The sequence below is a fragment of the Epinephelus fuscoguttatus genome, linkage group LG16, assembly GCF_011397635.1.
Source record: "Epinephelus fuscoguttatus linkage group LG16, E.fuscoguttatus.final_Chr_v1".
NCBI lineage: Eukaryota > Metazoa > Chordata > Actinopteri > Perciformes > Serranidae > Epinephelus > Epinephelus fuscoguttatus.
The window spans coordinates 30795340-30823134 of NC_064767.1; the positions used below are offsets into that span (position 1 = coordinate 30795340).

At 42.3% G+C, this 27795-nt stretch overlaps 1 protein-coding gene across 9 annotated transcripts in view; it reads left to right on the forward strand.

The window, feature by feature from the left end:
- cpeb3 (cytoplasmic polyadenylation element binding protein 3) overlaps positions 1 to 27795 on the forward strand; it is a 52834-nt gene that overhangs the window by 10862 nt on the left and 14177 nt on the right. For 5 of the 9 annotated variants that reach the window (XM_049601399.1, XM_049601397.1, XM_049601393.1 and 2 more), the window contains 5 exons: positions 2051 to 2204; positions 12415 to 12471; positions 17104 to 17127; positions 19327 to 19494; positions 21975 to 22064. In XM_049601399.1, the coding sequence (XP_049457356.1) occupies positions 2051 to 2204; positions 12415 to 12471; positions 17104 to 17127; positions 19327 to 19494; positions 21975 to 22064 (493 nt within the window). The remainder of the gene's footprint in view (positions 1 to 2050; positions 2205 to 12414; positions 12472 to 17103; positions 17128 to 19326; positions 19495 to 21974; positions 22065 to 27795) is intronic. The other 4 variants (XM_049601396.1, XM_049601401.1, XM_049601398.1 and 1 more) reach the window with 3 other exon arrangements.

Sequence of the window (27795 nt, forward strand, 5' to 3'; positions counted from 1 at the left end):
GCTTGTTGGGGCAAAGCCAGGTGGCTACCACCAGAAGTTCAACATGGTGAACTCTGCGCATTTACATGGGGGCAATGGCTTCATTCCTCTACCGCAGTATTCAAAATCACTTCCCCTCTTCCCGTCATGGAAATGACTGGAGGCATCTGATTACCAAGTGGCAGAGTGGCGTCCCCTTCAGAAATTGTATTTGCACAGGTATTGAAAAGAAAAAGCAATAACCAAGCTCTATAAATGATCATAAGAAAGGGTAAAGTGTTCCTTTCAGGGTCCCAGAGCCAAAGATGTCATGTGTAGATTGCTTGTTTTGTCCAACCAACAGTCCACACCCCCGGAGATATTCACTTTGCCATCATAGAGGACTGTAAAGTTCAGCAAATATTCACATTTGAAAAGCTAAAACCAGAGAATTTTAGGTAAATAAATGATTGATTATCAAAATGTTTATCACTTTTCTACTAATCGACTAATCTGACAATAGAGAAATAGATTGAGTTCTAGTCATATCCTCTTCAGGTGTTTGGTAGTTAAAACTGTCAAAATGATTGATACTACAGCCTGAATCTCTAGAGTGTTAACGAACAAAGTGAGGATTACTTCATTAGTTATTAGAAAGCCCAGGGAGTAACTGTTACAGATTTGATTTGCCCCTCTGATAAGAAATTCTGAACTAAATCCTGGCAGATGGAGCTCCTCAGGGCACAGCCTTCACTGCGCTTCACTGTAACTTTCTGACATAAAAAGGTTTCAGAAGCCTCCGACTAAGATTCATATCTCTCTTACAATATCAGCTGTATTCACCATCATCCCCAGGGCTGACACACACATTCTACTTTCCTGTAACATCTAGTCTCAGATCCTGAAATTTATATTAGTCTAGATTAGGTAAGAATGCATCCCACCCTGTCTTGCCTTTTTAACTAAAATGGGAGCTGTTGATACATGCAAGTTGTTGCCAAGTGATCTGCCCTTGAGCAAGGTAAGCAACCAACCAGAATTTCAACAGCAAGGCTAAATGTGTAAGTGCAAGTTTGCCAGTGAAGCTCATGCCCTTGTTATATTCAGCATTGTTATAATCTTTTACTCTGTGCTGGACATTATCAACACCACATGCAAAGATCCAGGGGTTTACAGGTGCATTCATATTCATTATCAGAGAATGTTTCATATACACACTTAAAGGGACAGTTCACCCCAAAATCATAACTACATAGTTTCTTCTTACCTGTAATGCTGTTTATCAATCTAGATTGTTTTGGTGTGAGTTGTTGAGTGTTGGAGATACAGATACAGGTACAGATGTCTGCCTTCTCTATAATATAATGGAACTAGATGGCACTTGGCTTGTGGTACTCAAAGCGCCAAAAAATCCATTTGAGAAACTCAACAGCAATGTGTCCTTCCAGAAATCATGACCCAGTTACTCAAGATAATCCACACACCTTGTTGTGAGCAGTTTCATGTAGGAACCATTTTCTTTCCACAGAAATACACCCACCAAAGGTATCACCGTGCAGAACAAAGTGTGCATCTAATCATGGACGAGCGGCTCATGCTTGTGAAAGTGGGAGATGTAAACATAAATTGCGTCCTCCTTGGGTTAGCTGTAACCTTAGCTAGCTTAGCGGTGCTAGGTGAGCTAGCAGTAGATGCACGCTTCCTTCCTTCCTTCCTGCGTGGTGATACGGTTGTTGGATGTAGTTCATTAGAGAGAAAATAGTTCCTACATGAAACTGCTCACAACAAGGTGTGTGCATTATCTTGAGTAACCGGGTCATGATTTCTGGAAAGAGACATTGCTGTTGAGTTTTTAAATACATTTTTTTGGCACTCTGAGCACCACAAGCCAAGTGCCATCTAGCTCCTTCAGACTGAAGACAAAGCAGACATCTCTCTCCTCCAACACGTGACCTCTCTCACCAACACAAACTAGATTAATAATTAGCACTACAGGTAAGAAGAAACATGTATTTGTGATTTTGAGGTTAACTGTCCCTTTAATATTAATGACACTTGAGACTAACCCTCTTCCTGTTTTGCTGTGTTGCAGGACCGGAATCGGCCCTTTGATGCTTTTAGCTTGCACTCTTTGGAGACTTCCTTAATGGATATGATAAGGACTGACCATGACAAAGGTAAACCACACCCTGCCGGTGGCCCACCAATGACTATCGCTGATATTATATGGAGGAATCATTTTGCAGGTTAGGAATATTCATACGTCCATGCTTACAGTATTTGGGTTGTTTATTGTTTTTCTTTTTTGCTTCATGGGCATATATCATCTCTGGGAACATTTGTTTTTTCTTTTGCTCTATTTGCCAATCTCTTAACCAATTCAGTACAGATCACCATGTTCTGTTTGAAATTAAGTAATTAACATTATGAGCCTTACCTGCAAAATCTCACATAATTTTTGTTTGTGTGTGTATATGTGTGTGGTGATGGACCAGATGTGCAGCAATGTGCACTCAGGTGGTTTTTCTTGCAAATTTCTTTTGCCCTTTTCTCTTCTTTGCCTGTTAGCTTCCTGCTGATTGGATTTGATGGATCAATCGATAATGCCACATGACTTGCATTTTTGTGGACTGAATGTGTTGTGAGCATACATGTTGAATGATTGAGTATATTTGTGGTATTTGTGGCAGAAAGCAGAATTCATAAATCCTACGTAGACTTTAATTTTGTGTGTGATTGTGGGCGTAGACGTGACTGAGTCACAGCCTGAAGATCAAATCAGTGTTTCCAAGCAACACTGATACACAGACGCAGTTTTTCATGGTCAAATGCACACTAAACACTAACACTAAAATGAATCAACATCAGCCTGTTTTGTCTCTTGGGAAGTACAGAGAATTTCTGAAATCATGAAAACATTGTTAGGCGATCTCTCTTCACACCCTTTTAAGGCAACCAATGTACATCAGGCCTTCTAAGTCAATATTTTCGTAGCACAGGTCACGTGTCTATTGTAAAAACTTTGGATCCAGTCTCACAGATGGGGCCCTGTCAGGTTGGGTGTAGGGTTTTTATACTCCTCCATCCTCCCATCTTTACAATGGAAAGATTGGTGGGAGGGGTATATAATGAGCAGAGCATGTCACTTTCTCATGCGTGGAGTCTGTTTTCCCAATCTCGTGCTGAGAGTAGCATTGTTACAGCAAAGTGGTCATCCTGGCTCGGCCTAACTTCACTGGAAAGGTGTCGTAATGTCCTGCAGGGCTTCCCTTGTGATTGTTTATCAGAGCACAGCAGAGACAGAGGAGATGTGAGGAAGGACTTGAAGGGTGGCACATGGACGTGGGTGTGCATTCCTGCATCTCTCTTTGCTTGTTTACCCCTCTCGCCATCATGTAGACAGCGTGGGGCTGCAGTAAGCTGCAGTGCCAACCACAGAGCAGTTCCGCCCTGCTGGCGTACCTACTCACTGTCTGAGAGCCCGGTCTGCTGTGTAATCTGCTGCAGACAGCAAAGCAGCTGGGGCTTCTTTGAATCTAGAGGTCACTGAGATCAGGAAGAGTTTTGCTATCTGACCCCGACAGGTCTGGGTCATTTTGGTGTGTAAAGATTTTGGGTCACGTTGGGTTTGGTCATTTTCAGAAGTAGTTAGTTAAGAAAGTCTTCTGTTTGTCTCTGTGACTTTACCAACTCTCTACGTTCATGTGTGCATGTGTGTAGCAATCTAATGTCCAGTGGGAACCGTGAAAGAGACAGTTTAGCAAATGTGTTGACAAGCTGAATATTAGTAACTGAAGAACTGATATCAAAAATGTAACTCTGGGTCTTGAATTTGTCAGCACCTATAGGGACTGGTCAGGTTTTTAAGGCACTGGCTTGGTTCAGGTAAACCTGTTAAGCCAGCTGAATTGCCATTTCATTTCACATGATTCATCCAGACATTGTGGTCATGTTGGCTGAACCTGTTGGGAAGTGGGGGTGTTTTGTTTTGTTTTACCCTAAATAGTCAGGCGTAAGTGACACTCCAAGTCCCTCCCTTCCCTCTGCTAGACCTGTCTGAGATGTTAAACAAATCAGAAATGTGGGTGGGGATTCTGGATGTCTGCAACCAGGTTAGGTTCAGGTGTTGTTTTTATGCGGGTGCACCTTCACACTGCAGCAAAGATGACTAAGCATGTAGAGCTGTGGCTGTGAAGTTGCCGGTATGCAGAGAAAATCTCACAGACCGACCAGGATTTTGTTTCCCAAAAGCACTTGAAATTCATCCCATGACTTTAACCTGTCTTTGGTTGTTGGGTGTTAAATTAAAGGGACAGTTCACCCCCAAATCAAAAATGCATATTTTTCCTCTTACCTGTAATGCTGTTTATCAGTCTAGATAATTTAAGTGTTAGTTGCAGAGTGTTGGAAATATCAGCATTAAAATCTGTTTTCACTTGGATATTATTGAACCAGATGCCACTTGGCTCAGCGCCAAAAAATATGTATATTTGAAAAACTCAACAGCAGTGTCTCATTCCAGAAATCATGACCCAGTTATTCGAGATAATCCACAGACCTTGTTGTGAGCAGTTTCACGTAGGACCAGTTTTCTTTCTGCCAACTGAATCGCTGCGCAGAATGAAGTGTGTATCTACATCGACGAGAGGTTTGTTCTCATGACAGTGCCAGATGTAAACATAATGGCATCCTCCTCGGCTGAGCTGTGACGTAAGGTAAAAGGCAGAATATGTGTTTTTTATTTCGGGGTGTCCCTTTAAAATTTCACACATAGGTCAATAATTGAAACCTATTTAGGCAAGACTAGACAATAACAAGAGGAAACATATTCTAGTATCCTAAGTTGTTTCCTAAGCCAGCTAACATCGTAGTAAGTGTGGCATCTCTCTTTGAGGGTGCTGCCCACCATCTGAGATCCACCAGTCAAAACTAATTAACCCACTAGGCTCAGTTTTACATTCCCAACTGAACGGGTCCCACCCACGTCCATCCCATCACAGACATTTCTCGCATACTTCTCATTGTGACTAGAACAGTTGTTTTCCCTTGAGTGTTTTATGAGTGCATTTGTGTTTTTCTAAAGGAGAAGCACTTGCACTGTGATGTAAATATGAATTGGTGGGGTGAGAGAGAGTGAGGTGACCCCACCCACACCCCTCTTTCTCTCCGTCTCTGTCAAGACAGGGAGGAGGGTGAGGCCATCTCGATTCAACCAGTTTTTTCTTAGCACTTGTTTGGAGAAGAGTCAGCTTCAAAGGGTGTGTGTGTGTTGTGTGTGAGAGAGACACTTTATTCTTGCAATGCTCTCAAACTTTGTAAAAGCTCTTTACTTCTGGGTGAGGGGCCGCAGGGACGTCTGAACAAACGGGCCCTTTCTGTAGCAACACACACACTGGTCTGCATGTAGTTCCTGAATTGGGTCAGCTGAGCTCACGTGTGGAGAGCTAGGCACCCCCCCACACACAAACACTAACACACACACACCAGAGATTCTCCCCTTGGCCTGGAAAAACACTACCAGTTTGACAACAGCCACCACCACTGCTGCCAGCAAGCCGGCAATATCGTCTCTCACACACACTCACAGGATGCACACATCCAAATTGTTTCTGATGTGTAAATCAACTGAGGCATTCCATGCAAAGCAGTCTCACCTCACACACTCTTTCATCCATCATTGTCTCAGCAGAAATGATACTGTGTCTGTAACAGGTAGCCACTCCTCTCACACACACAACCCCAGTGGTGCCACTAACCATTTGAGATACTCAAAAGTGTTAATAAGTCCCTTAGGTCCTTATAGAAGCTGTGTGTGGATCCCACCCCACCCACGAAGCCTCTCTTTAAAAGTACACATTGCCTCAGCTGGTCTGACTCACATGAGCTTACTCATGCATCAGTTCCAATTTGCATTGTGTCTTAGTGTGTAAGTGCAGCTTTTAGGAGATTGAACTCCATCAACCCTAATGCAAATTTAAGCCCCAAAGCAGAGCTGCAACTTGTGATTATTTCTTACTTTTTTAATTAATTAATTAAATGAATAGGTAGACATATTGGGAAATGTGATTATTCCCTTTCTTGCCAAAACTTTGATGAGATCAGTACCACTCTGATGTCTGTGCAATAAATAAAAAATAAAAATACTGCCAGCAGCTGTTAAGCCTTGCATTAAGACTGGGAGAAGGGGAAAACGGCTGGCTTGGCTAGGTCCGAAAGTAAAGAAAAATCTGCCTACCAATGCCTCTAAAGCTCACAAATTAATATGCTATATCTTATTTGTTTAATAAGAACAAAAAGTGTATATTTGACAAGATTTGTTTCGACAGTTGAAATGTATGGTGGCCAGCAAGGGCCAATGCGACCCAAAACCTTTTAATGAGGAGAAATGCACTGCAGCCCAGAAACGATGCCAATTCAAAAACACATGAAAATCCAAAACAAATAGGGTGCAACAGTGGAAATCTGTCACAAATGAAAAACCAAAACAAACACATAAACTGCAAACATGCTGCAAATACAGAAAACAAAACATGGCATATTCAGTCAGCGCAACAGATGTCTTTGGAAATGTTTAAGATTTAAAAAAAAAAAATTTGATTTTTAATTTTAAATTTCCATTGTTGAGTTTGTTTTTTTTTTATATACGTATTTTTGAATTGGCATATTTTCCAAAGCTGGAGTTTGTTTCTCCTAATGGAAACGTTTTGTAGCCCGTTTGCCCTTGTAGGCCACCATAGTTAGTTGCTGGACTATTACTTTGCCAGGCGCTAATGCTAATCTAAGCTAACTGGCTGCTGGCTGTTACTTCATATTTAGCTTACAGACATGACAATGGTATCAATGTTCTCATCTTAACTCTCAGAAAGAAAGCAAATAAGTGTTTTGTCCAAAATGTCAAACTGCTTTAATTTTTAAGTTGATAAAATATGCACACTGTAGAACCTGTTACCCACAAATGTTTGGAAATTTATTTGAAAAATTGCTTAAAGTTGATAAAAAATGTTTCTAAATGTGTCTCTGGAGCAACTTTTTGAATGAAGAACAACAACTGGCATTTGTGCTAATGCTAACCAGTTTAGGTTTTCATAAGCAGTTTCCCATTGATTTTACTGGCTGTGATGTGTTTGGGTGTCACCAAATGTTTAGCCTATGTTACAGTTAGAAGGTGCCAGGTATAATTGAAGTCAGTAGCCGGAGAAGAGCAAACTGGTTGACTTTGTGCAATTGTTGTCATGAGTTGATTCACAGGAGCTTTTATCAGGAGGAACACAAGAATAGCGAGTGCAGTACAGGTCAGATGAGTAACTGTGTGATTAAGCAAGTTGCTGAGACGATAGGAAGGAGTGGGTGTCTCCATTTAACTTTTCTATAAACCTTTGCAAAGTTAGAGCCCACACAATGTTCTTTTTGTCTCTACGTTAGATGAAGTTGTGGTGGAAAAGTCTCCGGTGAGGTTTAAGTTTACTTCACCTTCCTCTGTCCTAAATAGTTCAGTAAGTTCAATAATAGTTCAAAATTCATGTTTGTTTGTTTGTAAGACAAGATATCTGTGATCTTTTGTCTTTTTCTACGTTCATAGAGGGGTCACCTTAGCGCAACCTGAGATGAAAGGTCAATAAAACACTTGGTTGGACTGACGTTTGACATAACCTCTCAACTGTTTAACCTTTGTTTTTAATGACACCTGCTATGATCTCAGTGTCAGAGGGATGCCCCTGTACTTTAAACAGCCAGTAATGACTGTACAGAGATAAGATGATGTGTTTGTTGGCTGTGTTAAAGGTTAAATTGCACCTTGCTTCCAATAAACTACACTGTCAGAGCGCTATGTTTTGTTTTGGTGGAAAATTCATGACTCCTGCAAGCATGACTGACCTAATCCAGCCCAGGCAACAAAACAAGTCTGGGCTTGTTTTGTCTATTAAAATCATGGTTTGTCCAGATCTCACAAGCTATGAAATACTATTGAAAGCATTATTATCACTGCCAAGTTGTGTATCAGGCTTAACTGGATTCTGGAAATCCTCTATTATTATATGAAAGGCATTTAATAGTTTTACGATTTTGCTACTTACTTTTATGAAACAAAGTAGCAGTGGGTGGTTGGCATATTTGGGGATTTGCTTCTAGAAACATTCCCTAACCGTTTAAAAGTGCACATAATTTGATATAGTTTTATGTGTTGTGGCTTGATAGCTTAGGGAACTTTGGCTGTGTTGAAATAGTCTTGTGGAGGGTTGTTGGGCTGAGTTCATGCTGGTATGAAAGGGGAAAAGTAGGCCATTGTGACAAACAGAAACACACAAAATAACTCTCTCACCACGCTTTCACAGAAACATCCATCCCAGTCAGTCTTTTCAGTCATCCGTCGATTGTGTGCAAAACATAAAAATGCCCCTCAGTGGGTATTGTCATCTTTTTTGTGCCAGTGTAGTGTTGGTAATTGAAGGTTTCTTTGGCAGTAGTCAGCAAGAAGTGCCGCTCTGGGGCACCCTGCTGCTGAGGTGTTTTTTTTTGTGTTTTTTTCATCGGTTCTAACATTTCCACACCTTGCTGTTGGCACTCCCACTCTCCCCTCATAACTTCGGCTGGAGCTTTCTCCTAGAGGTGTTATTGGGGGGCTTAAATGTGCTGTAATGTGGAACAGAGGGAGCGAAAACGTGACCACAGCAGTTGAGAAGAGCTCCAGGTGGGACACAGTCGGTGGTGATCAACCACATGGAATCTAGTGAAAATTTAACCACTTAGGAACTTGAGGCACAGCACTCATGTGGCCCTCAGTAGTTTCCGTTAGTCAGTCGATGTAGAACAAAGGTCCCAGCCCTGTTTTCTTTCACTGATTTCTTAAAGCGTGTGTCCACCATAGACATGCTGTGTCCAACACGATGATAGATGTGGTTGTTGATCAGTTGCAGTGACTCAGTGGTTCACTAGGTTTTTAAAAATTGAAGATGGTGCTGTGAGGCAGTCGGCCATTCTCTTCAAAAAAAGGAAACCAGAAAGCAGCAATGTAATATTTTCATGTCTCAGTGCTAGTGACAGCCGTGGCCGGAGGCATAAAGCATTGAAGTATTCCGGGAATTTCTTCAAATTTGGCCCAAACGTCCACTTGGACTGAACAAACTTATCAGTGATGACTTCTCTCTGTTGATGGTGGTCAGTAGTCAGAATTCATACACATTTCATGATGAAATTTCAGACAAATGTCTGATAGGATAAAATGACAAAGTGATGACATTGTATACAAAAGGTCAAAGGTCAACTTCACTGTGACAACATGTTTTCTGGCCATTGTTCAACATCGTAACTCAGGAACAGAAAAGGAGACATTTGGTCAGATACTGAATAGGTGACACCAGCCTTGGGTGTCCATCTTGAAACTGTTCCAATTGTATAGATCTTCTGTGCTGCTCGTTTGAAAATGTGAAGCATCCACGTTTTCTATGCACCAACATCCATATGTGAAGCATTGTCCACTATCATGGCTACAGATGAGTCTGGACAGATAACTGCGGCTTGGCTGGTTTGCGGAGGCACACAACCACGGGGTGGTATTTCTAGTTTAACCTACCTCTTCACAGTTTCAGCATCAGCTGACATGTCTCAGTTGTTACATTCCTTTACAGCCCATAAAGTTAAACAGCTGATGTGCTTTTAACCTCATTTGGCCTGGTATCTCGTGGTCTTTTAACCTAACTGCTTTGTTTAAACCTTTCAGAGGTTTCATATTCTTCTACAATGATAACTTTGGAGAGTCCCCATCAGGGCAGCAGATCCCAGATTGATGGCCACTGGCTATGTCCAGTTATTCCATCCCTTACTCTCTATCCCATTTCTACCCAAGCGGTCATGGTGAGGTCACCGTCCAGTCTGCAGATTGTCAGGCAGCTGAAAGAGAGGTACTGTCGGATCCCTGCATAAGGAAGTGGATGGCGTGTCTCCCGTGTGGCCGCGCTGCTGTGCAACCATCGTGGGGCAGTTGAGAATAGCTCAGGCTCTCGGTGAGGAAATGTCACCAGAAGAGCAGCAGCAGCAACTCAGAGGCCCCCTTAGGTCCTGCCACATAACTCCTGGGGGAAGCAGATGGCACATGCCCAGAGCTATTTTTAAGGCTTCAGGAGGGCAACTGTCCCCCTCTGTCTCCCAAAATGACTTACGTTGACCGAAAGGCAAGCAAAGACCACAGTGTTTGTTGTGACTTTTGCCCTCCTACCAGCAAAGTCATGGTTTTGATTGTGGAATGTGTTCAGTGGAGCGAACCAATAATGCAGCATTTTATTCATCCTATTATTTTTTATTTAACCAAATGCAGTGGTACTAGGTCAAGGTGCACAGCCTGCTCTGGAGCTGTAAGGGATTTTGTCTCAAGACCCTGACACGCCAAGCCAACTGTCGGCCACTGGCCAATGTCAGGCCGTCGGTGAGCGTCTTCCAGCCTAGTTTTTGTGATGTGTCCTATACTGTTGTTGGCACTATTCGACCTTTGTCGGCCCTCATTGGCCCTTGCTGGTCCTTGTTGGCCCTTGTCAGAGGCTTTTAATGTGTGTTGAATTTGCAGCAGAGCCCGTCAGTGACTGAAATCACTCTGATCTGCAGTTTAGCTCAGTGGATCAGAAGAGAAAATGAAGTAACGAAAGCGAACAAAGGACTGAAGTCAAGAGGACATGAAATCGCAACCAATGTGTTAAATTAGGTATGATTATTTTTACCTTTTTACCAGAAACGGTTTATAATTGTTTTTGATATGGCTGGCTGGTGCACAGTTCTTCCAACACTGGGTTGTGTTGTTAATGTGCTAATCGGCTATCTAGTATTAAATCCGTTCTGTTGGTCTTCTGATTTCTCATGATGAATACAGACTATCACAGCATGCTGGTATGGAGAGTTATTTCCTATCATGCATGTGCAGAACGGACGTGCTAGTTGGCTGTAGTCTTTGTGGTGTGTTCAAGTGCAACATTTTGGGTGAGACACAGGCAATGTGAGATGATGTAACAGACGGCCTTTGTCTCCTCTGTTTATTGATGTCAGTTTGGTGTGTCTGGGCCTTACCAAATAACCACCCACACATTTACCAATACACATGATAGAGAGTTAAAAAAAAAAAAAAAAAAAAAAAAACCCTCAGTGTCAGGACACAACACTGGATATCCCTCCTTTTGGGTACATCTAGTCTTTGCCAACAAAAAGTTCATTTCCTTATGATAATAAGTTGAAATGAGCAAAGACCATGTGACAGCCATGACACATATCCACATGTTTAAACAAACGTGTGTGAATGTATAGGCTTGCCGCAGTCTATTTGCCCTCGAGCCCTACTTGTTGCCTGGATTCTGACTGGCTGAGAGGAGTGTGGAAATCCACATCTGTGGTGCCGCAGGGTGGCCGCCCCCTTGTCCTCCCTCCCACCCTGCCTCTCTGGTTTTCAACCAGGTCTAACTGCTAGTTCCACTCTTGTTTGCAAGCCAGGAAGAGGCCCCCTTGCTGTTCCCGCTATCTGTCTTCTGCGTCCAAATTTGGAAACTTTTGACATGTCATCTTGTTTGCGCCATAGCAGTTTACAGCATGCAGCCTGTCGGTCTCTCAAAGTCCATGTTACATATGGAGAAACATGCACTTGCAGTAAAACAAGATATCCATTGCAGATGCCCCCTCTCGTTCTTTACCCCTTACCGCCACTCCAGTATTAATGTTGCAGGCTCACAAAGGCTGTTTCAATAAACCCAAAGGGTATTTGCCAAATATCAATGTGTGTCAGTAAAAATGTTGCTTCACCTTCTATCTAAATGACTAGGTAGACTGCTTGCTTGCTGTGTGTTGAGTAAAATATTGGTGTAGGCGGATTTTGACAGAGGGCCCTAATTTTAAGTGGTTAGGGATAAAGGGTGTGCCTCTGCGACTGCCACAGCAAATGTTGACAGTGGGACTGCAATGTTTTGTTGTAAACCAGGTAGGCTATTTCTGCCTCGGCTTATGTTGTCACCTTTACGAATAGGATGATGGAGACAGAGATAACCAGGAAGACTTGCATTTAGACGTCCCACACCACACCTCTGCCCACAAAAGCAGTGACAGATGGGCCCATGTAACAAGCACACATTGTCACCATAGCAGAACGCACGCTCTGTTGGATTCCTAGCCTTATAGCTGCCTTTGTTGTGTGTGTGTGTGTGTGTGTGTGTGTGCGCATATGAGATATGTGACAACAAAAGAATGCACATTTCCACTTCGTTTTTCTACATCTGTTGTCTGTGGTCGTCCTTTGTGCCATTGTATCACGTTGAGTAAATTTGTTGTTGATTCATTTCATGTTAAACATTTCATCCCGGCTGGCATTTTCCCATCGCCAACAGTAGAGTGGAAGATTAAATATAATGTCTGTCAACAGGGTGGCTTTTATCAGTGATTTCCAGGTTTTCCCTCTTTTGTAAAATCTTTTCTTTTTTTCTTCAACAGGACGCATGGGCCTCAACTTCCATCATCCTGGAGCAGACCACATAATGCCATTGAACAGTAAGTCATATTTCATTGTATTGTTTGCCATCTTCTTCCCCATCTGGAATTCGTCAGAATTGTCTCAGTTTTGCTGATGAAAGTGTTGCAGCATTAAGAATGGGAAGTATTTTAGTAGTGTGTTCCCATGAACCACATATACCCCCTACCCACAGTGGCCCATGTGTGTGTGCACTGGGCACACCTGCCTACCCTTTGCTAAGGCCTGGATTCCCTGACACCGTAAACCTAGGACAGACCTCTAAACACAGTTGACCTGTGAATAGCACTTCCAAAAATACCCCAGCATGTAAGACTAGATTCCCCCCAGTGTCCCACCAGCCAGCAGATGACCAACAGTGACAGGAGATGAGCCAGAGAGAGAAATCAGGTCTTTATATCATATGCTCCTACACGGATGCCAGAAAGTTCTCCAGGCTCAGGCTCTTCCAAGTGCTCTTTATTTGTCTTCGGATGGGATCAGAGATGTAATTTCTTTTTATGCCTCCACGCCGGCGACAGGTGTGGCCATAGGCATTATGTTTTCATGTGTCTGTCATTCGTCCATACCTACGTCCATCTGTCCATTCTTGTGAACATGATATCTTAAGAACTGCTTGAGAGAATTTCCTGAGATTTGGCACAAACATCTACTTGGATTCAAGGATGAACTTTTGGTAGTCAAAGGTCAAAGTCACTGTGATCTTGTGTCCATCTCATTCTTGTGAACTTGATACCTCAAGAAAGCTGTTAGGGAATTTCTTTAAATTTGGCAAAAATGTCCATTTGGTTGAATTCTCTTCAATGAGAGAAATTGGTGGTCAAGGGTCAAGGTCATTGTGACCTCACAAACTGAAGAATTTGTTGCTAATCATGACAGATTTCTCATAAATGTCTAGTAGGATAAAATGAAAGTGATGACATTTTATATCCAAAAGGTCAGCTTCACTGTGACATCATGTTGACTGTCCATTATTCAACTACTCAGGGAGACATTTGGTGAGATGCTGCACCGGTGACACTAATCTTGGATGATCATCTTGAAACTGTCATCATCATCTGTGCTGCCGGGCTGTAGATGTGTGTGAAGCATCCATTTTTTAGAATATGTAGCGTCTTTGCAGCAACATTCATATTTAAAGCATTATCTGTTGTCATGGCTACATGACAGACATGGATGTAAACTGCAACCTCAACTTGACTGTTTGGCGGAGGGATACAACCAAAGGCAGTAATTCTAGTTTGGCCATGTTCTCTAGTCCTTTTAGGGGGAATCATGTTTTCCTTTTTTTTTTTTTTTCCCAAACCTCAGCAAAATATCAAGAATGTCTGGACTGAGTGACGATCAAACCAAATCAGCGAAGCCCTAGTTTCCTCTCTGGTCATGTTCAGCCTACAGGGTATGAAAACGGGTAAAGGCAGAAGATATATAACATAAAATAAACTTTCTTGGTGCAGCAGTTTCTAGCATCACATCTTGACAACACTGGTGCTTCTTCCTCATTTTGTTCTTTTCATCACTCATATCCTCGGAGAACGTGTCCCAGATTGATGTTAAACTGTTGTGTCATGGGATTACACTCAGGCAAGCACAGATCTGCCCAGATCTTCCAAGTCTGTCAGAATTGGCTCTCTCCACTGTAGCTTGTGATGTGTGTAGACAGGAAAGCTTTGGTTTCAACTTAAAAGTGTTTTACTCAGTGTTTCTCCTTCATTTCGTCCCATTAGCTTTGAGGCTTCATGCTGTGAGAACCTGTTAGGGCTCTACTTTCTCCAGATGGTGTTAGCACTTGAAGTGAAGAAGAAAGGATGGAGAGTAGTATGCCTAGGTCCTTTTTTCAGATTTATTGGTGTTGTTCACTTGACAGCTTAGTAGAAATGTCTGAGGCTTTGAAGCCAAGCAGAGCAGGAGACCTCAAACTCATCATGCCCAGAGGAATCACCCACCATTTTCTCTCTCTCTTCCAAACACCACACAGTTTGAAGTTAGTACTTATTCTTAACCCTCATTTTTCCCTTTCCTCCTCTCCCTCATCGGTCACATTCTCCCTCACTGGGGCATCTGACGGTTTCCCACGTAACGTTTTCTTCATGTCGTCCTGGTTGCTAGGTGACTTTGTTTCTGCCAAAGCTAGATGGCGAGAGGGCAAAGCTGCAGAGAGGCTGCCCAGGTTTTCTTTGGATTGGAGAGTCAGATCGTTTTTAATGAAAACATAGCAAAGGAGAAGAGGCTCAGAGACAATATATTTTCAGAGAGAAGCCAGAGGGGCAAGTCACACAAAGGGGCTCTCACAATGCAAAGGCCCATATTGGTTTTTGAGGCAACAAGTCTGCTTTGTGACTGATGGGTTAAGAGGAGCAGGAGGATCTCTTTAGCACTGTTACCCCTCCCGCTGTTTGTTTGAATTTGTTCCGTCTTAAGCCACATTTTGCCTCCTGTGTGGTTTGCATTCGTAGCACAGCAGATTGACATTAAACTTGTTTGTGGGAAGATTTCAGAGATTAGGTAAATGTAATCCTCAAACAAGATGTAGTATGTAGCGTGAAAGTTAATTTTTGATCTTGAAAGAAGTGGAATAACTCAAGGTGAATTAGAGCTTTTGAATCCATCTCACGGTACATTTGCTGAGGTGTCATGGAGATAATTCAGCCGCCAACTCGTGATCTATGGAAGTTTTCGCCACTTGATAACAGGTAGTTGTTTTTGGGCAGAAGACCGTAAAATGCATTTGGAAAAAGCTGCTAAGTGGACTTTGATGAACTGGAAATAACGTCGCCACTCCAGTGTACAATTACTAGCTTTTTCCTGAGCTTTCAAGTAAATATCCTGGTCTTTCCTAGTAGATGGAGTTGTCATGGAGATAGCACAGATGTCATCGCACAACCTAAAAGTGGAAATGTAGTCATGTGCTAACAGGTGGTTGCATTAAGTGGGAAAAGGCTATTAAGTAAACCTTGACTAACTGGGGAAAAAAGTATCTCCTCTTGAGAAAAAATCTGAACTCAAGGTCTATTCACTGCTTTTTTTTTTTTTTTTTTTTAGAGGTTATGGATCCATTTAGGGGGTGTCCAACCACTTTTTGTAGTTCAACGGTGCATAATTTTGGCACAATGTAACTCAAGGGGCAAAGAGGTTGCATTTAATCCCTTAATTACTCAGGTGTGTTTTGGGCGTATCATGAATTCAACCAATCAAGAGCCAGGAGCACCTGCACCAGGCACACCAGGCTGTTTACATGGTGGATGCGGCAAGTTGGAGAAGCAAGCAGTTTTTCTGAGTAATGCAGAAAAAGCATGGATGTCATTACAACAGATATCATCATACATTTAAGCAACAAAACTAAAGTCATAAACTTGACAGAGGAAACAGAAATAAACTTTTAGCTCCTGAAATAATCAGTGAAGTTACGCTGCTCCTCATGCACAAATGCACACAGCGGCTCTCTATGGAGGCACATCTTACTATCTGAATAGTGCGCCTTTTATATAGCAGGAAAATACTGTGCCATCAACTTTAGATCAGGTTTTTGATGGTCAGTGGCACGATTGCTTTCTGCTGCTTCAAAATAGCTATGCACCAACAATCAAATCAAATCAAGTTTATTCATATAGCACAAAGCGCCTGACCACACCTCACTTCAAGACCTACATGTCTATGGCTGCACAGATAGGCACATTACACAATGTGGGTGCTGGCCGTGCAATGACTATATCAGTCTAAAACTAGCAATGACAGTTTTCTTGGACCTTAGGTGAGATGATAACAGTTGGCTGTATATGAGAAGGAGATCATGGAATATGGTTGAAAGCTCAGGAAAAAGCAAATAAGCTTTGCACAGTTTCTTTAGATTTCATCTGAGTCACTGCAGTGAAAGGATAAGGATCGTTCAAAGATAAGAGCGAGATCATGTGGAGAACTGTCACATGTGACCAGCTGATAAACATGATCACAATGCTGTACCTTCGCCTTGCCATAGATTTTTATCCATTCAGCCCTGACATCATAGCCTGTTCTCAACTGCCCACCTCTTCTCTGCATGTCATCCTCACTTCATGGAGCCCTGAGGCTGCCAGCCACCTCCGTACCCTCTCCTTATCCTGTGGGAAGTTTCCACTCGCATCTAGCCTGCCATACCTGACCTGAGAGCAACTTTTAATATTTCACCAAGGCCATGATAATGACTAACCTGCTCCACCTTCAGTCCTGCAAGCACTCTGCTTTATGGCCTCATTGGTGAATATTCACAGAAGATTATCACGAACGCGAGCCATTGTAGGTTCATTAAAGTGAGATTATGATCTCCGGCTATGGGGCGTTGCATTATGCTGCTAAATATCTCAGCCATTTCCGTGGCTAAACTTCACCTATGCGCTCCCTCTCCCCACCCCACTTCCAGCATCTGCATGCGTTTGTTGCCAAGGCAGGTGCAGCAGGTTTACTGTGGACTGGTGCCAGGCTGTGATAATCGCCCTCCTCCCATTGCCGAGGCTTAGGTGTGGCCATCTGTGGTTCCTCTGTTACCTTAGAGATGTTCCTGGTTTTGGTTTATTTCCACAAAACCCATGTCTCTGTATCTCTTTCCTGCCCTTGTTCCTGCCCCAACCCTCTGTCTCTCCTTGTGTCTCTCCTCCCCCCACTGTGCTGACAAGCAGCCCGGAGCTATGGCCGCAGAAGAGGTAACGTGTGGCATTTTCTCTGGGGTTCTGCTTGCCATGCCGGCCGTGTCTCTCTCCGAGGCTGAGGGGGGGGGTCTTAGTGTGTTGTCACTATCTGCTTTTCATCTGTGCTGTGATTGAATGAAATCATATTAATTTTGACACCGTTTTCCATGTTGTGCATTTAATCAACATTGGGCAAGGGTCCACCAAATCTGTCTATATGAATCTTGTTTTGCTTGATGGTGAGAGGAAAAAAAATCAGTTCATTTTCTTTTCTCTCTATTCTGAGTCAGTGTTCTACCTGTAATGTGTATAATATGAACTATTGTGCAAATTAGGTGTGTTGTGTTGCAAATACACCCAAATGTGAGAGAAAAGTAACAACAGTTCTAAAAACAAACAAACAGAAAAAAGCATATGGTCTATTCGCAGTATTTGGTACAGCAGGGATGGACTCATCTCATTTCTCTAGGCAACGGCAGCGTGATGCTGCCACCAAATCCAACGCTAAACCTTTTCAAATGTTCCAGCATGTTTGGTTGGAATGCTTCCAAAATGCATCTGTTGGGCTTCATGAAGGAGTACGCTGACTCAGAAGTGATTCATCATCTGAATGGCAAAGATGGGTGCTGCCAACGTGGCTCATCTCTGATTTGATGTGCTTTTTTGACTAATTCTGTCTTTCTTCAGCAAGGAGGAAAGCTGCTGTGTGACATTTGTAAGGTCACTGCACGATCGGGCTGCGGTTATGTGTTGTAGCTGTAGAAGGAGACAGAAAGTGCAGTATTCCTTACTGTGTAAAAATGTGATTCCTTACTACATTTATTAAACAATCAAACCCTGCTAAAGAAAGAGAGACAAATGTGGCACCGCTGCGTACAATGTACATAATTACATTTGAACAAGAAACACTACAATCAGAAAATTCACTTAAATATTGCTCAGACAATGCAACAGTGGAAGCCTCATAGTGGGAACTATAGTTAAAGACTTCCGCAGGCATGATGTGTCCGACAGAGAGAGAATATCGTAACCAGGCTCATTACTGACTGATCAACAGTCTCTCTGTTCTCATTAAGTGCTGCAGTTCAGCATGTTGCTTACAGGTCTGGAAGCCTGGTATTTTAATGAGGCTTAGGAGCGGGAGTCACCACGAGGTTCCCAAGATGACATTATGATATCATAATTAAAATTTGATATACACCATAGCCAAAAGTATGCGGACACCCAGACATTATACACATCTTTCCACAAGACTTGGAACCTGAGAATCATTGTACGTTTATGGTATAGAGGATAGACGACATGACAGCTCCCCACAACATCTCAATCACCCCCTAGTGGCTGGCTGCATTACAGGTTATAAACCCCGCCCCCTCCATGTTAACAGATGGGAAATGGGCCAAACAAAAATAATCAAAGTGCAAGTCAAATAAATTAGATTGTTTCTGTCATTTTAAGTAGTTCTTATTAAGCTGATGTGTGCTCAAGTGTTAATTTTTCTGAAAAGTTTAGTTTTAATTAGTTATGTGATGCTATAAAAAAGGGATGTGACATCATGATTGACAGCTTTGTGTGTCATTCAGTGTGCTCGCGATCAATGGTGCTGCACGTGATCGGGCTGGACAGGCGTATGGGCTTCCTGCCCATCAGTAACTACAACTCAACTTCCCGATTGCTACTGTGTAGACTCTGGCTCCAAATTACATAATCAATGCAAGATGGCAGTGGAAACATGTCGTCCATCTTCATATACAATCATTGATTAATGGTGGTCCACATACTTTTGGCCATATGGTGTATTTTTTCACAGGGTCCTTTGAAAAAAAAACCCTGAATGTTCTAAACAAATTTTACCTGTGGGGAAAAACAATTCCCCAGTTTGGATTTCCAATTGACATTGTAGCCACGAAGTCACCTCACCAAATGAAAATATGATCCTTATCAAATAAGCGTCAGAAATATGTGGATGTGTTCAGAGGTTGAAGAAAACAAATGATCATTTCACTTTGTTTTTCAGAGTTTGAGCAAAATGATGTGGATAATTTCACTATCCCAACTGATTCTGCTACAGTAATGGTTTCCAGATGTTAATAATTCATTAATTCATCTCTCACACTCTCCTTCCCTTTTTACTTCACACTCTTGTACCTCTCTGTCCTCCCCTGTTATCCTTGCCTCTCTTCCTGGTGTCCTTCTCTCTTCCTCTCCTCCCAGGTCGTTCCTGTCTATTTCCCTTCGAAGATGGTTTCCTCGACGACGGTCACGGTGACCCCTCCTTGACCCCGGGGCTGAACTCGCCTACCCGCTGTCAGAACGGAGAGAGGATGGAGCGCTACTCCAGGAAGGTCTTTGTCGGAGGCCTCCCCCCTGACATAGATGAAGGTAAAGGACTGTTTTTCAGTTATGCACCACAAGAAAAGTTATCACTTAACTTAGTTTCTTTTTTCAGCTCCTCCCTGCTGCAGATTTATACTGATACTTAATGTATAGAGCACTCACACCTGGAAGCCTCTCAGTGCTGTCTTTGTCTTTGGCTGTTTGCCACTAAAAATAACACTGAAGTGCTTGAGCCTCACTTAAGGGCACCTTGACACCCCTCGTTGAGGATATTAATTTATCACACTATGAAGACACTGCAAAACTGTGATTAAAAGTCTGGGTTTGCTGTACAATTTAAGGCTTTTACACCAATAACCTCTAACCAAAGAACAAACTTTTGACAGGCTATCAAAGTTAAAGGAATAGTTCAACATTTTAGGAAACACACTTATTCAATATCTTGACAAGAGGTAAAGTCGAGATGAAATGAAAAATGCCTTTTTAACCCTTTTAGATCACAAAAATAAAAAATGCCAATAAATAAATAGATGTTTGCCACCTTAAACTTTGCCCTGTTCCCCCAAAATATTGTGGTAACGGGCCTGCTGGCTAGAATTGATTAACGTTTAGGAAAGTATCTGTGACAGGTCCAGATTACGCACAAGTCATTTTACAGTTGAGCGCTTCAGCAACTCCTTAGAGCATATGATATAGGCTTCATCTCTCGCTCCCTGACGGATACTGCTATCTCATTGGTGAACGTATTTGTTATGACACACCCACTTTTCAATGATCAAACAAAGTTCCTTCTAATGTTATAGCCAGGCCCTCGGGAAGTGCGCCAGACTTTGATGTTAATTTGACATGGTGGCCAGACCGTGCAACTACAACTTCTGGACCTGTCACATGATGCCATTGAGCCCAAGAAGAATTTTTTCCTACACACTTACATTGGGAAAGAAACATCTATAAATCAGTAGATAACCTATTTTTCAGCATCGCAACCCCTGTGAAATGACTCATTTCACTAACAGGATTTGATTTATTTGGTCTGATAACATTTTAAAAGCCTAGAGAAGCCACATGATTAAATCATTTTATCCCCATTCAAGTTAGCAGGCAGCTAATCCGAAAGTTACTAGCTCCGCCGGCAACGTCTCTAGTGCACCCCCTCCATGGGCCACTGATGCGAAAGATCTGGGTAATTTCACACCTGGGAAGTCAAACTTTTTTGGCTCCATGTGCCACTGAGCAACTCAGAAATAAGTCACGATACTGAGGCTTGATACTCTTGAAAAGGTGTTTTATCTGGACTTGAGGAGACTGAACTACTCTTGTGTGTGCATAAAAAATGAAGCTATGAAGCACTTCCAGCAGCTGGTTAGCTTAGTTCAGCACAAAGACTACAAACTACCCCTAAGACACAGTCTGGCATATAACCTACGTAATGCCACAGCATTCTGTTTTTATAGTTGTTTGGACTAAACAAACAAGACATATTTTTGTTACCTTTGGACAGAGCCAGACGAGCTGTTTCCCCATGTTTCCAATCTTTGTGCTATGCTAAGATAGCCGCCTGGTGGCTCACATTTACTGTGCGCAAATTTCCGAATCCTAGGATAGCCAAGGAATGGCTCGCCTTACTCTGCCTCTTATTGGCTTACCCTGACATTCTTACCCTAACCCTAACCAAACCCATTTCTCTTGCCTAAACCTAACCAATCTAACCAATGAAAGCAACAAGTACTAGCCAATCACAGAAATGCCAGGGTGGGTCATTCCCTCACTACTGAGGATTCGATTATTGTGCAGACATGAGAGTGGTATTGACCATTTCATCAAACTCAAAAAAGCAAATATGTGTATTTCCAAAAAGTAGACGTATTCTTGAAGGGGAACGTTGGCAGTACTGATTGGTGATACTACGTTTACCCACAATTTAGCCACTGTAAGCTTCTATTAAATACCCTGAATTTATCCCTGTTTGCTGTACAATTTAAAACTTAGTGAGTCATTTGTTATCTAGAACAGAGCCAAATCTCAGAAACTTCAGCCTAAGCATGCCTCAGAAAAATGTCCATATAGCTAACACTTAACTCTCAAAAACTAGATTTTTAAGTCACTTGCAATGCTTTAGTTTAACTACTACCAGTGATGGTGGATATAATATGTGATGTAATTGTTTCCACAATCTCTGGGGCATTCCAAAGAGTTTGACGTTAATATGAAATGTTTACTCTGATATGTATCTACACTGTTGAACAAGCACATGATGCACAATACTTAACTGGTTGAAAAATTCATGAGTTTCCACAGCCCAGTGCAGACGGGATGTGCCCGGCCTGTGTTCCTGTTTAATGCAGTGGCTACGACTGCAGCAGGAACACAGCAAAAAATAGAAACTGTGCCTGTCTCAGCACTGAGTGTTGCTCTGCGTAGAGTCCTTCATATGCATATTACATGAACAGCCATGAATGATGTTTGATCATGTCATGAAAACAACATTCAAGTCTGTTTTTCTTCTGTTTTCTTTATTTTTACAGATGAAATTACCAACAGTTTCCGTCGCTATGGGCACCTGGTGGTAGACTGGCCCCACAAAGCTGAGAGCAAATCCTACTTCCCACCTAAAGGTAACAACAGCTTCTCAGAGTATAAGCTGCAGTTTCCCACCAGACATCAAAGTCTGCACCAATAAATATCACCTCGGGTGCATCGCCATTTTAGTTTTGTAAAGAATCATGTTACCCAGAATTTGTGGCTCATGCTGGGTAAGCATGGAGGTGTCTGCTTATCTGAGCGAACCCCCTGTAGTTGTCTCCTAGAGATACACACAGAGTGTATAATGACTCCATAACTGGCCACTGGGAGTTTTGACCCCAGAGCTGTTTGCTTGAATGAATACCTGAGGAGTATAAAAGTTTTTCTGCTTTCTGCGCAGCCTCTCGGGTGTCATTTTCAGGCAGGTGATCAGAGTAGCTCTTCCAAGCCTCTGCATCACTCCCTCTGGCCCGGGAGCTGCTGTGTGTCATATTAGGAAAGCTATTAAAGACGCTCTGGAAATAACTGACATTCCGTAGGCAGATGGTAATACGCTGCATCTGGAGGACCTGCGAAAATCTCTGCCAGTTTTTCCCCCACTCTCATTTTTCAACATCCCTTTTTTTTAGCTTGGGAGGATTATTTTGAAAAGGCTTGACTCTACTAATATCCAAAGCCAAGAGGAAAAATGCAGCATCCTTTTAGGGGAATGAATGAGCTTACGGCGGGTGGAGGACGCCGCCATGTAAGGGGAGGAGACATATGGGACTAGTGATCTGTGTAGAATTCAGCTCGCACTCTAATTTAAACCTCCCCACTCCTAAACTCCAAGGGAAACTGCTTAAATGTCCTGTTTATATCACACTCTCCATATTAACTGGCAACTGAGCTTGGGCAGATGCCTGGTGACAGAGTTGTTAGCACTAATAGCTTCAGGGTTGACAGCAAGTGCACATCTGCATTTGTGTATGTGAGTGTGTCGTGCAGTCATGTGGACTGTGTGACGGCTGATTTACAGATGTTGGATTCGCATCAAGAGGTCATCGGCCTCTCCTCGTGTTAAATGTCCGTCCAAGTTTGACTGAATGGAAGATAGCTGTCACTTTCCGTCCTGCTTCGCATTAAACCGCCAGCGATGTGTGTCTGTACAGTTCCGAAAGTGTTTGGGTTTAGGGATGACTCATCATGTGGCTCAGTCCGACTTTAGGGGCAGGCAAGGACTCCTTTGGTACTCTGAGAGGACTGACGACTTAGCGAGGAAGTAGGAACAGGGATTAACTGACTTTGCTCAATGCTCTTATGTTTTCACAACTTTGTATGATTCTCTCATGTACATTATCATCCATTATCCATCTGCAACTTTTCCGTTTGTGAAGCTAGAGGTGATACTATGATAATGCAGGGTATTTAACAACATGAATTTTATGTTTTCTTTTTTGCTGAAGGGAAAGTAGTCTATTTTTGACAGAGCAGGGGAGGTTCATTCATCTTTATCTTGTCTTCATTCATGATATATTTTGTTTCATTCCTTCGCAAGATTTTCTTTGGCCCATAACTCTACTGGTTTGGTTCACTCTCACTGTTCTTATCAAGCTCATTTCCAGTCACAGCAGGCAGCTATTTTCAGCAAAAGAGCTCTGATGAACCTACTGTACACTGCTCACCCAGCGCCAATGATAAAGTTAGCTGCTAGCCAGAGAATAAAGTGGAGCATGTAACCACTGAAGAGCCAGATATTATTCTTAGAAGTTCGAGGAGAGCAAAGCTGAGCTTAGAGATGCATTTCACTGCTGGAAAACTAGTTTCTTCATGAAACTAAGGTGTGTATGCAGTAGAAAGATGCACATACTTTTTAAATTGGTGCTATATCACCAGGGAAAACAGAGATAAACAGCTGTGGCATTTGCTTTTGCTTAAGATGTAGAAAACCTACAACTACAGAATGCACTGTGCCGCACTGGACCAATAACCGCTCCTGCTAGCAGAAGACATAATGCAGCTTGTCCGTTTTGACACAGGAAACAATATGGCAGCCGGCTAACACACTCGAATAACAGCTGAAAAGTTAGCTAAAATATGTTTCTGAAAATGTTTTGGTGAGAAATAGTTAACGTGGTAACGTAATCTTGCATCACATTTGATCAGCACTGTTTACGTTGATCTCAGTTTTTTCAGCCTCCAATTTTACAGTACAGGAAAGTGTATGATGCCACCTTCTGGTTCACAAATTCTTGTATTACAGCTAAACAGTGCACTAAAATATGTTTCTGGAGACATTTTAGGTGAGAAATAGGCAATGCAGTAACAGAATCTTAGTTTGTAATTTGATCAGCACTGCCTAGTTTGATCTGTGTCTCGATCCGCTTTTATACTTTTTCTGTCAATGGTGGCAGGCATACAAAGGTGCGGAAGTACAATCTGTAGTCTGAGCAACAGCCTTAAAGCCAGCAAACAATGGGTGAGAGATGAGCAGGGAGATCTGGGTGCTGTTGAGATGGAAGCAGGTTTACTACAGTTCATTTACACAAACTATACATATTGTTATGGTATAAAGCTGGTCGAAAATACGCAAAGTATCCCTTTAAGGGAGTATAAATAGTATATGTGCATTCATTAGGTGGCCAGAAACGTGAATCTAAGTGAATGCAAATGTGTCTGTTGGATGTGTAAACAGGCAACTGCTTGCTAGCACTTTGAATTTATGAGAAGATAATATGTCAATGTTGTATTTACTTGTTCTGATGCCCCCAGTTGGTCAAAAATCCTTTAATGCTGCTTTAAATTGACACCTGTGAACAATGTGATTATGACGCACCCCTATTTCATGCTGCTTTTTTGGTCATCTCATTCTGAAATAAGTGGGCCCAATAAGCTCTGGTCACCATGGTGCTGTCGCTCACAGCTGCTCCTATTGTCCAACGCTGTCATCACTGTTGTTGCCAATGAGCTTGAAATTTTAGGGAGCTATTTGTGTCTGTGATTAGGGATTGAAGGGGGAGGAGGAGGAGGTGATGCTGTCAGTACGCTGGAGCCTGAGCGTTGGGAGCTATAAACTGCTACAAATGCTAATGCTCACGTCATGCTGCAATAACAGTGCGTCACACTTGTTTGAAGGCTTCAGCAGTTTACAGCTGTTTGTTCCTGACCACAACCTAGTCATTATTAGCTTTTTTTTATGATGTGGTGAAGCAAAATGTACATAACAGAATTCCCTATTTTCTCTTTTCCATATAACATGAAGGCAGCACGGCTGAAATAATGTCAGCAGAGAAGTGCTGCAGTGGCAACAATCGCAGTATTACATCTTACAGCATTACTGAGGCTTCGATTTATCTTTTCACCCTCGTGCTGGGATTATATCCAGCTAGTGACTTCTTCAAATTGAGATGATTAGCGACGCCTGATTTCACCCCTCCTCTACTCTATCACTGACTAGCCGCCAATTGCTCCAAAGCCTCAAGGCCTGTGTTTGTTTTTAGGAGAGCAGATGTTTGTGTCTCCCTCCATCCATCCTGCCAAGCCTTCTTCTTCTTCTGCTGTCAGCAGTCGGTCTGTTTACATTTTGTGGCAGAGTTACAACCCCCTGCAGATTTCTTTTTCTCTCTCTACCCTCATGGGATAGATATACTGTACATGGAGGGTTGACTTCTTCTATGCTCTCAACGACCCCCAGACTTTTGGAGCAGGCATAAATGTTCATGTGGACTAAAAGATGAATGATCAGATTTAGGTTGTTAGAGATCAAGGTCACTGTGACCTCACGTCCGTCCCATTCTCATGAACGCAATATGTCAGGAACGGCTTGACAGAATTTCTTCACATTTGGCACAAACATCCATTTGGACTCATTGACAGCCTGATTAGATTTTGGTGGTCAAGGTCACTGTGACTTCACAGGTTTTTTGGCCATAACTCAAGAGTTGATGTGCCAAGTATGACGAAATTTCACACAAATGTTTAATAGGATGAAATGAAGAAGTGTTGACATTTTGAATTCAAAAGGTCAAAGGTCAGCTTTACTGTGGCACTTTAATGTTCTGCTAAAACATCACTGGGGAGCAGAAGGGGAGACATTCGGTCAGATACTGCGTTGGTGACACTAATCTTGGGTGCCCACTTTGAAACAGTGTTGATTGTATAGATCATCTACTCAGTTGAAGATGTGTGCGAAGCATCCAAGTTTAAGAATTTGTTGCTTCATTGCAGCAACATTTATATTTGAAGCACTGTCTATTGTCATGGCTACATATGAATCTGGATGTAAACTGGAACCTGACTGATTGGCAGAGGCAGACAATAGCGAGGCAGTAATTCTATTTTTTTCTCTCCCTCTTGTTTGCCCCCATGTTTCTCTAAAAGCAAGTGGCTGATTTATTCCTCAGTCACTGTGGTCACTGGGATCAAACATGTCCGTGCCCTCGCCTGCGTGAACTAAATCTGCAGACACATGTCTGAGTATGAAAAGATAAGCCAGGATTTAAATGTCACTATTAAAGCCAAAGGGATGCACATTGTGACCACGCTCGCTCAGTTTATCTAGTCATCATGGATTGGATTTCAGCAAAGTCAACACAACTCTCAGCTGATGAGGTAATGGAGAGAAGAGGATAGCAATGTGGGACTTCTGTACAAGTGTGGTATGTCGAAAAGTAAAGTATCAGCTCGCACCAGGTACCAGTGCATTACTTTCACTCAGGAGGGTATTTTTAGACCATCCAGACCATCTGGGTTCATAACTCAGAAGACATTGAGAGCCTTTTCTGGAAGCTGCTCTGCATTGAATTCTGACACATTGTATTTGATTTTCATGATGTGGAAAGCACTTAAAGGAATCGTTTGACATTTTGGGGAAGAGGCTCATTCACTTCATTGCCAAGAGTTAGCTAAGAGAATCGATACCACTTTCATGTCTGTATAGAGTGCTCCAGGGATAACTTTTTTCTGTAGGCTGACGCGAAAGTTAGCGTCGTCCTGGTTCCCTCGTCAAAAATCCAATGGGTTTTTTCCATTAGATTTTGTATATTGCAGAAAAGAAGCTCTGTGGCAAACAGACGTTTATGATACTTAAACAATTTATTCCGCAAGGTAAGCATCACAAATGAACACCGCTTTTATGAGTTTTGAAGCCTAAATGCAGTCACCAGAAATAAAACGCTAACGTTACACTATTACGGAATTACACCACAGTTGCATGACTAACGTCGCCACCACAACAAGGCAGTAAAGCTGTGTTTTGTGTGATGTTCTGTAGTCTCATTTAGGCACTTGTTAAAAGCATCAAACTTGGGTATTTACTGACGTATTTTATGTCGAAGAACAAAACATCAAAGTCACATAAGCTTGTGTTAACCCTATTTCAGACATCTAACCAAAAACCCATGGACTTTGAGGCGAGGAAACCAGGGGTGCCAAAATGCTTACTCATTCCTGGGGCACTCTATGGTAAATATGAAGCTATTGTCAGCAGCAAGATTGCTTAGCACAAAGACTGGAAACAGGGAAACCGTTTGCTAGCTGTAACATATTAATTCGTTAGCTTCATGTTTGGGCTTAGCAAGGCTAGCTGTTTCCCCATTTCCAGTCTTAATGCTTTGCTAAGCTAACCGGCCTCATATATGCAGAATTAAAGTGTCAAATCTAACTCTTGCCAAGAAAGCGAATAAGTGTGTTTCCCGAAATGTCTGTCTGTGTGGTACATATGAAGCTACCGTCAGCAGCAAGTTAGCTAAGCAGAAAGACTGGAAACAGCTAGCCAGTAACTCCTAGCTAATAGCCTAATGCTATTTTTAGGTGGCAGTTTGCTGGTTAAGTCATTGCAGTTCA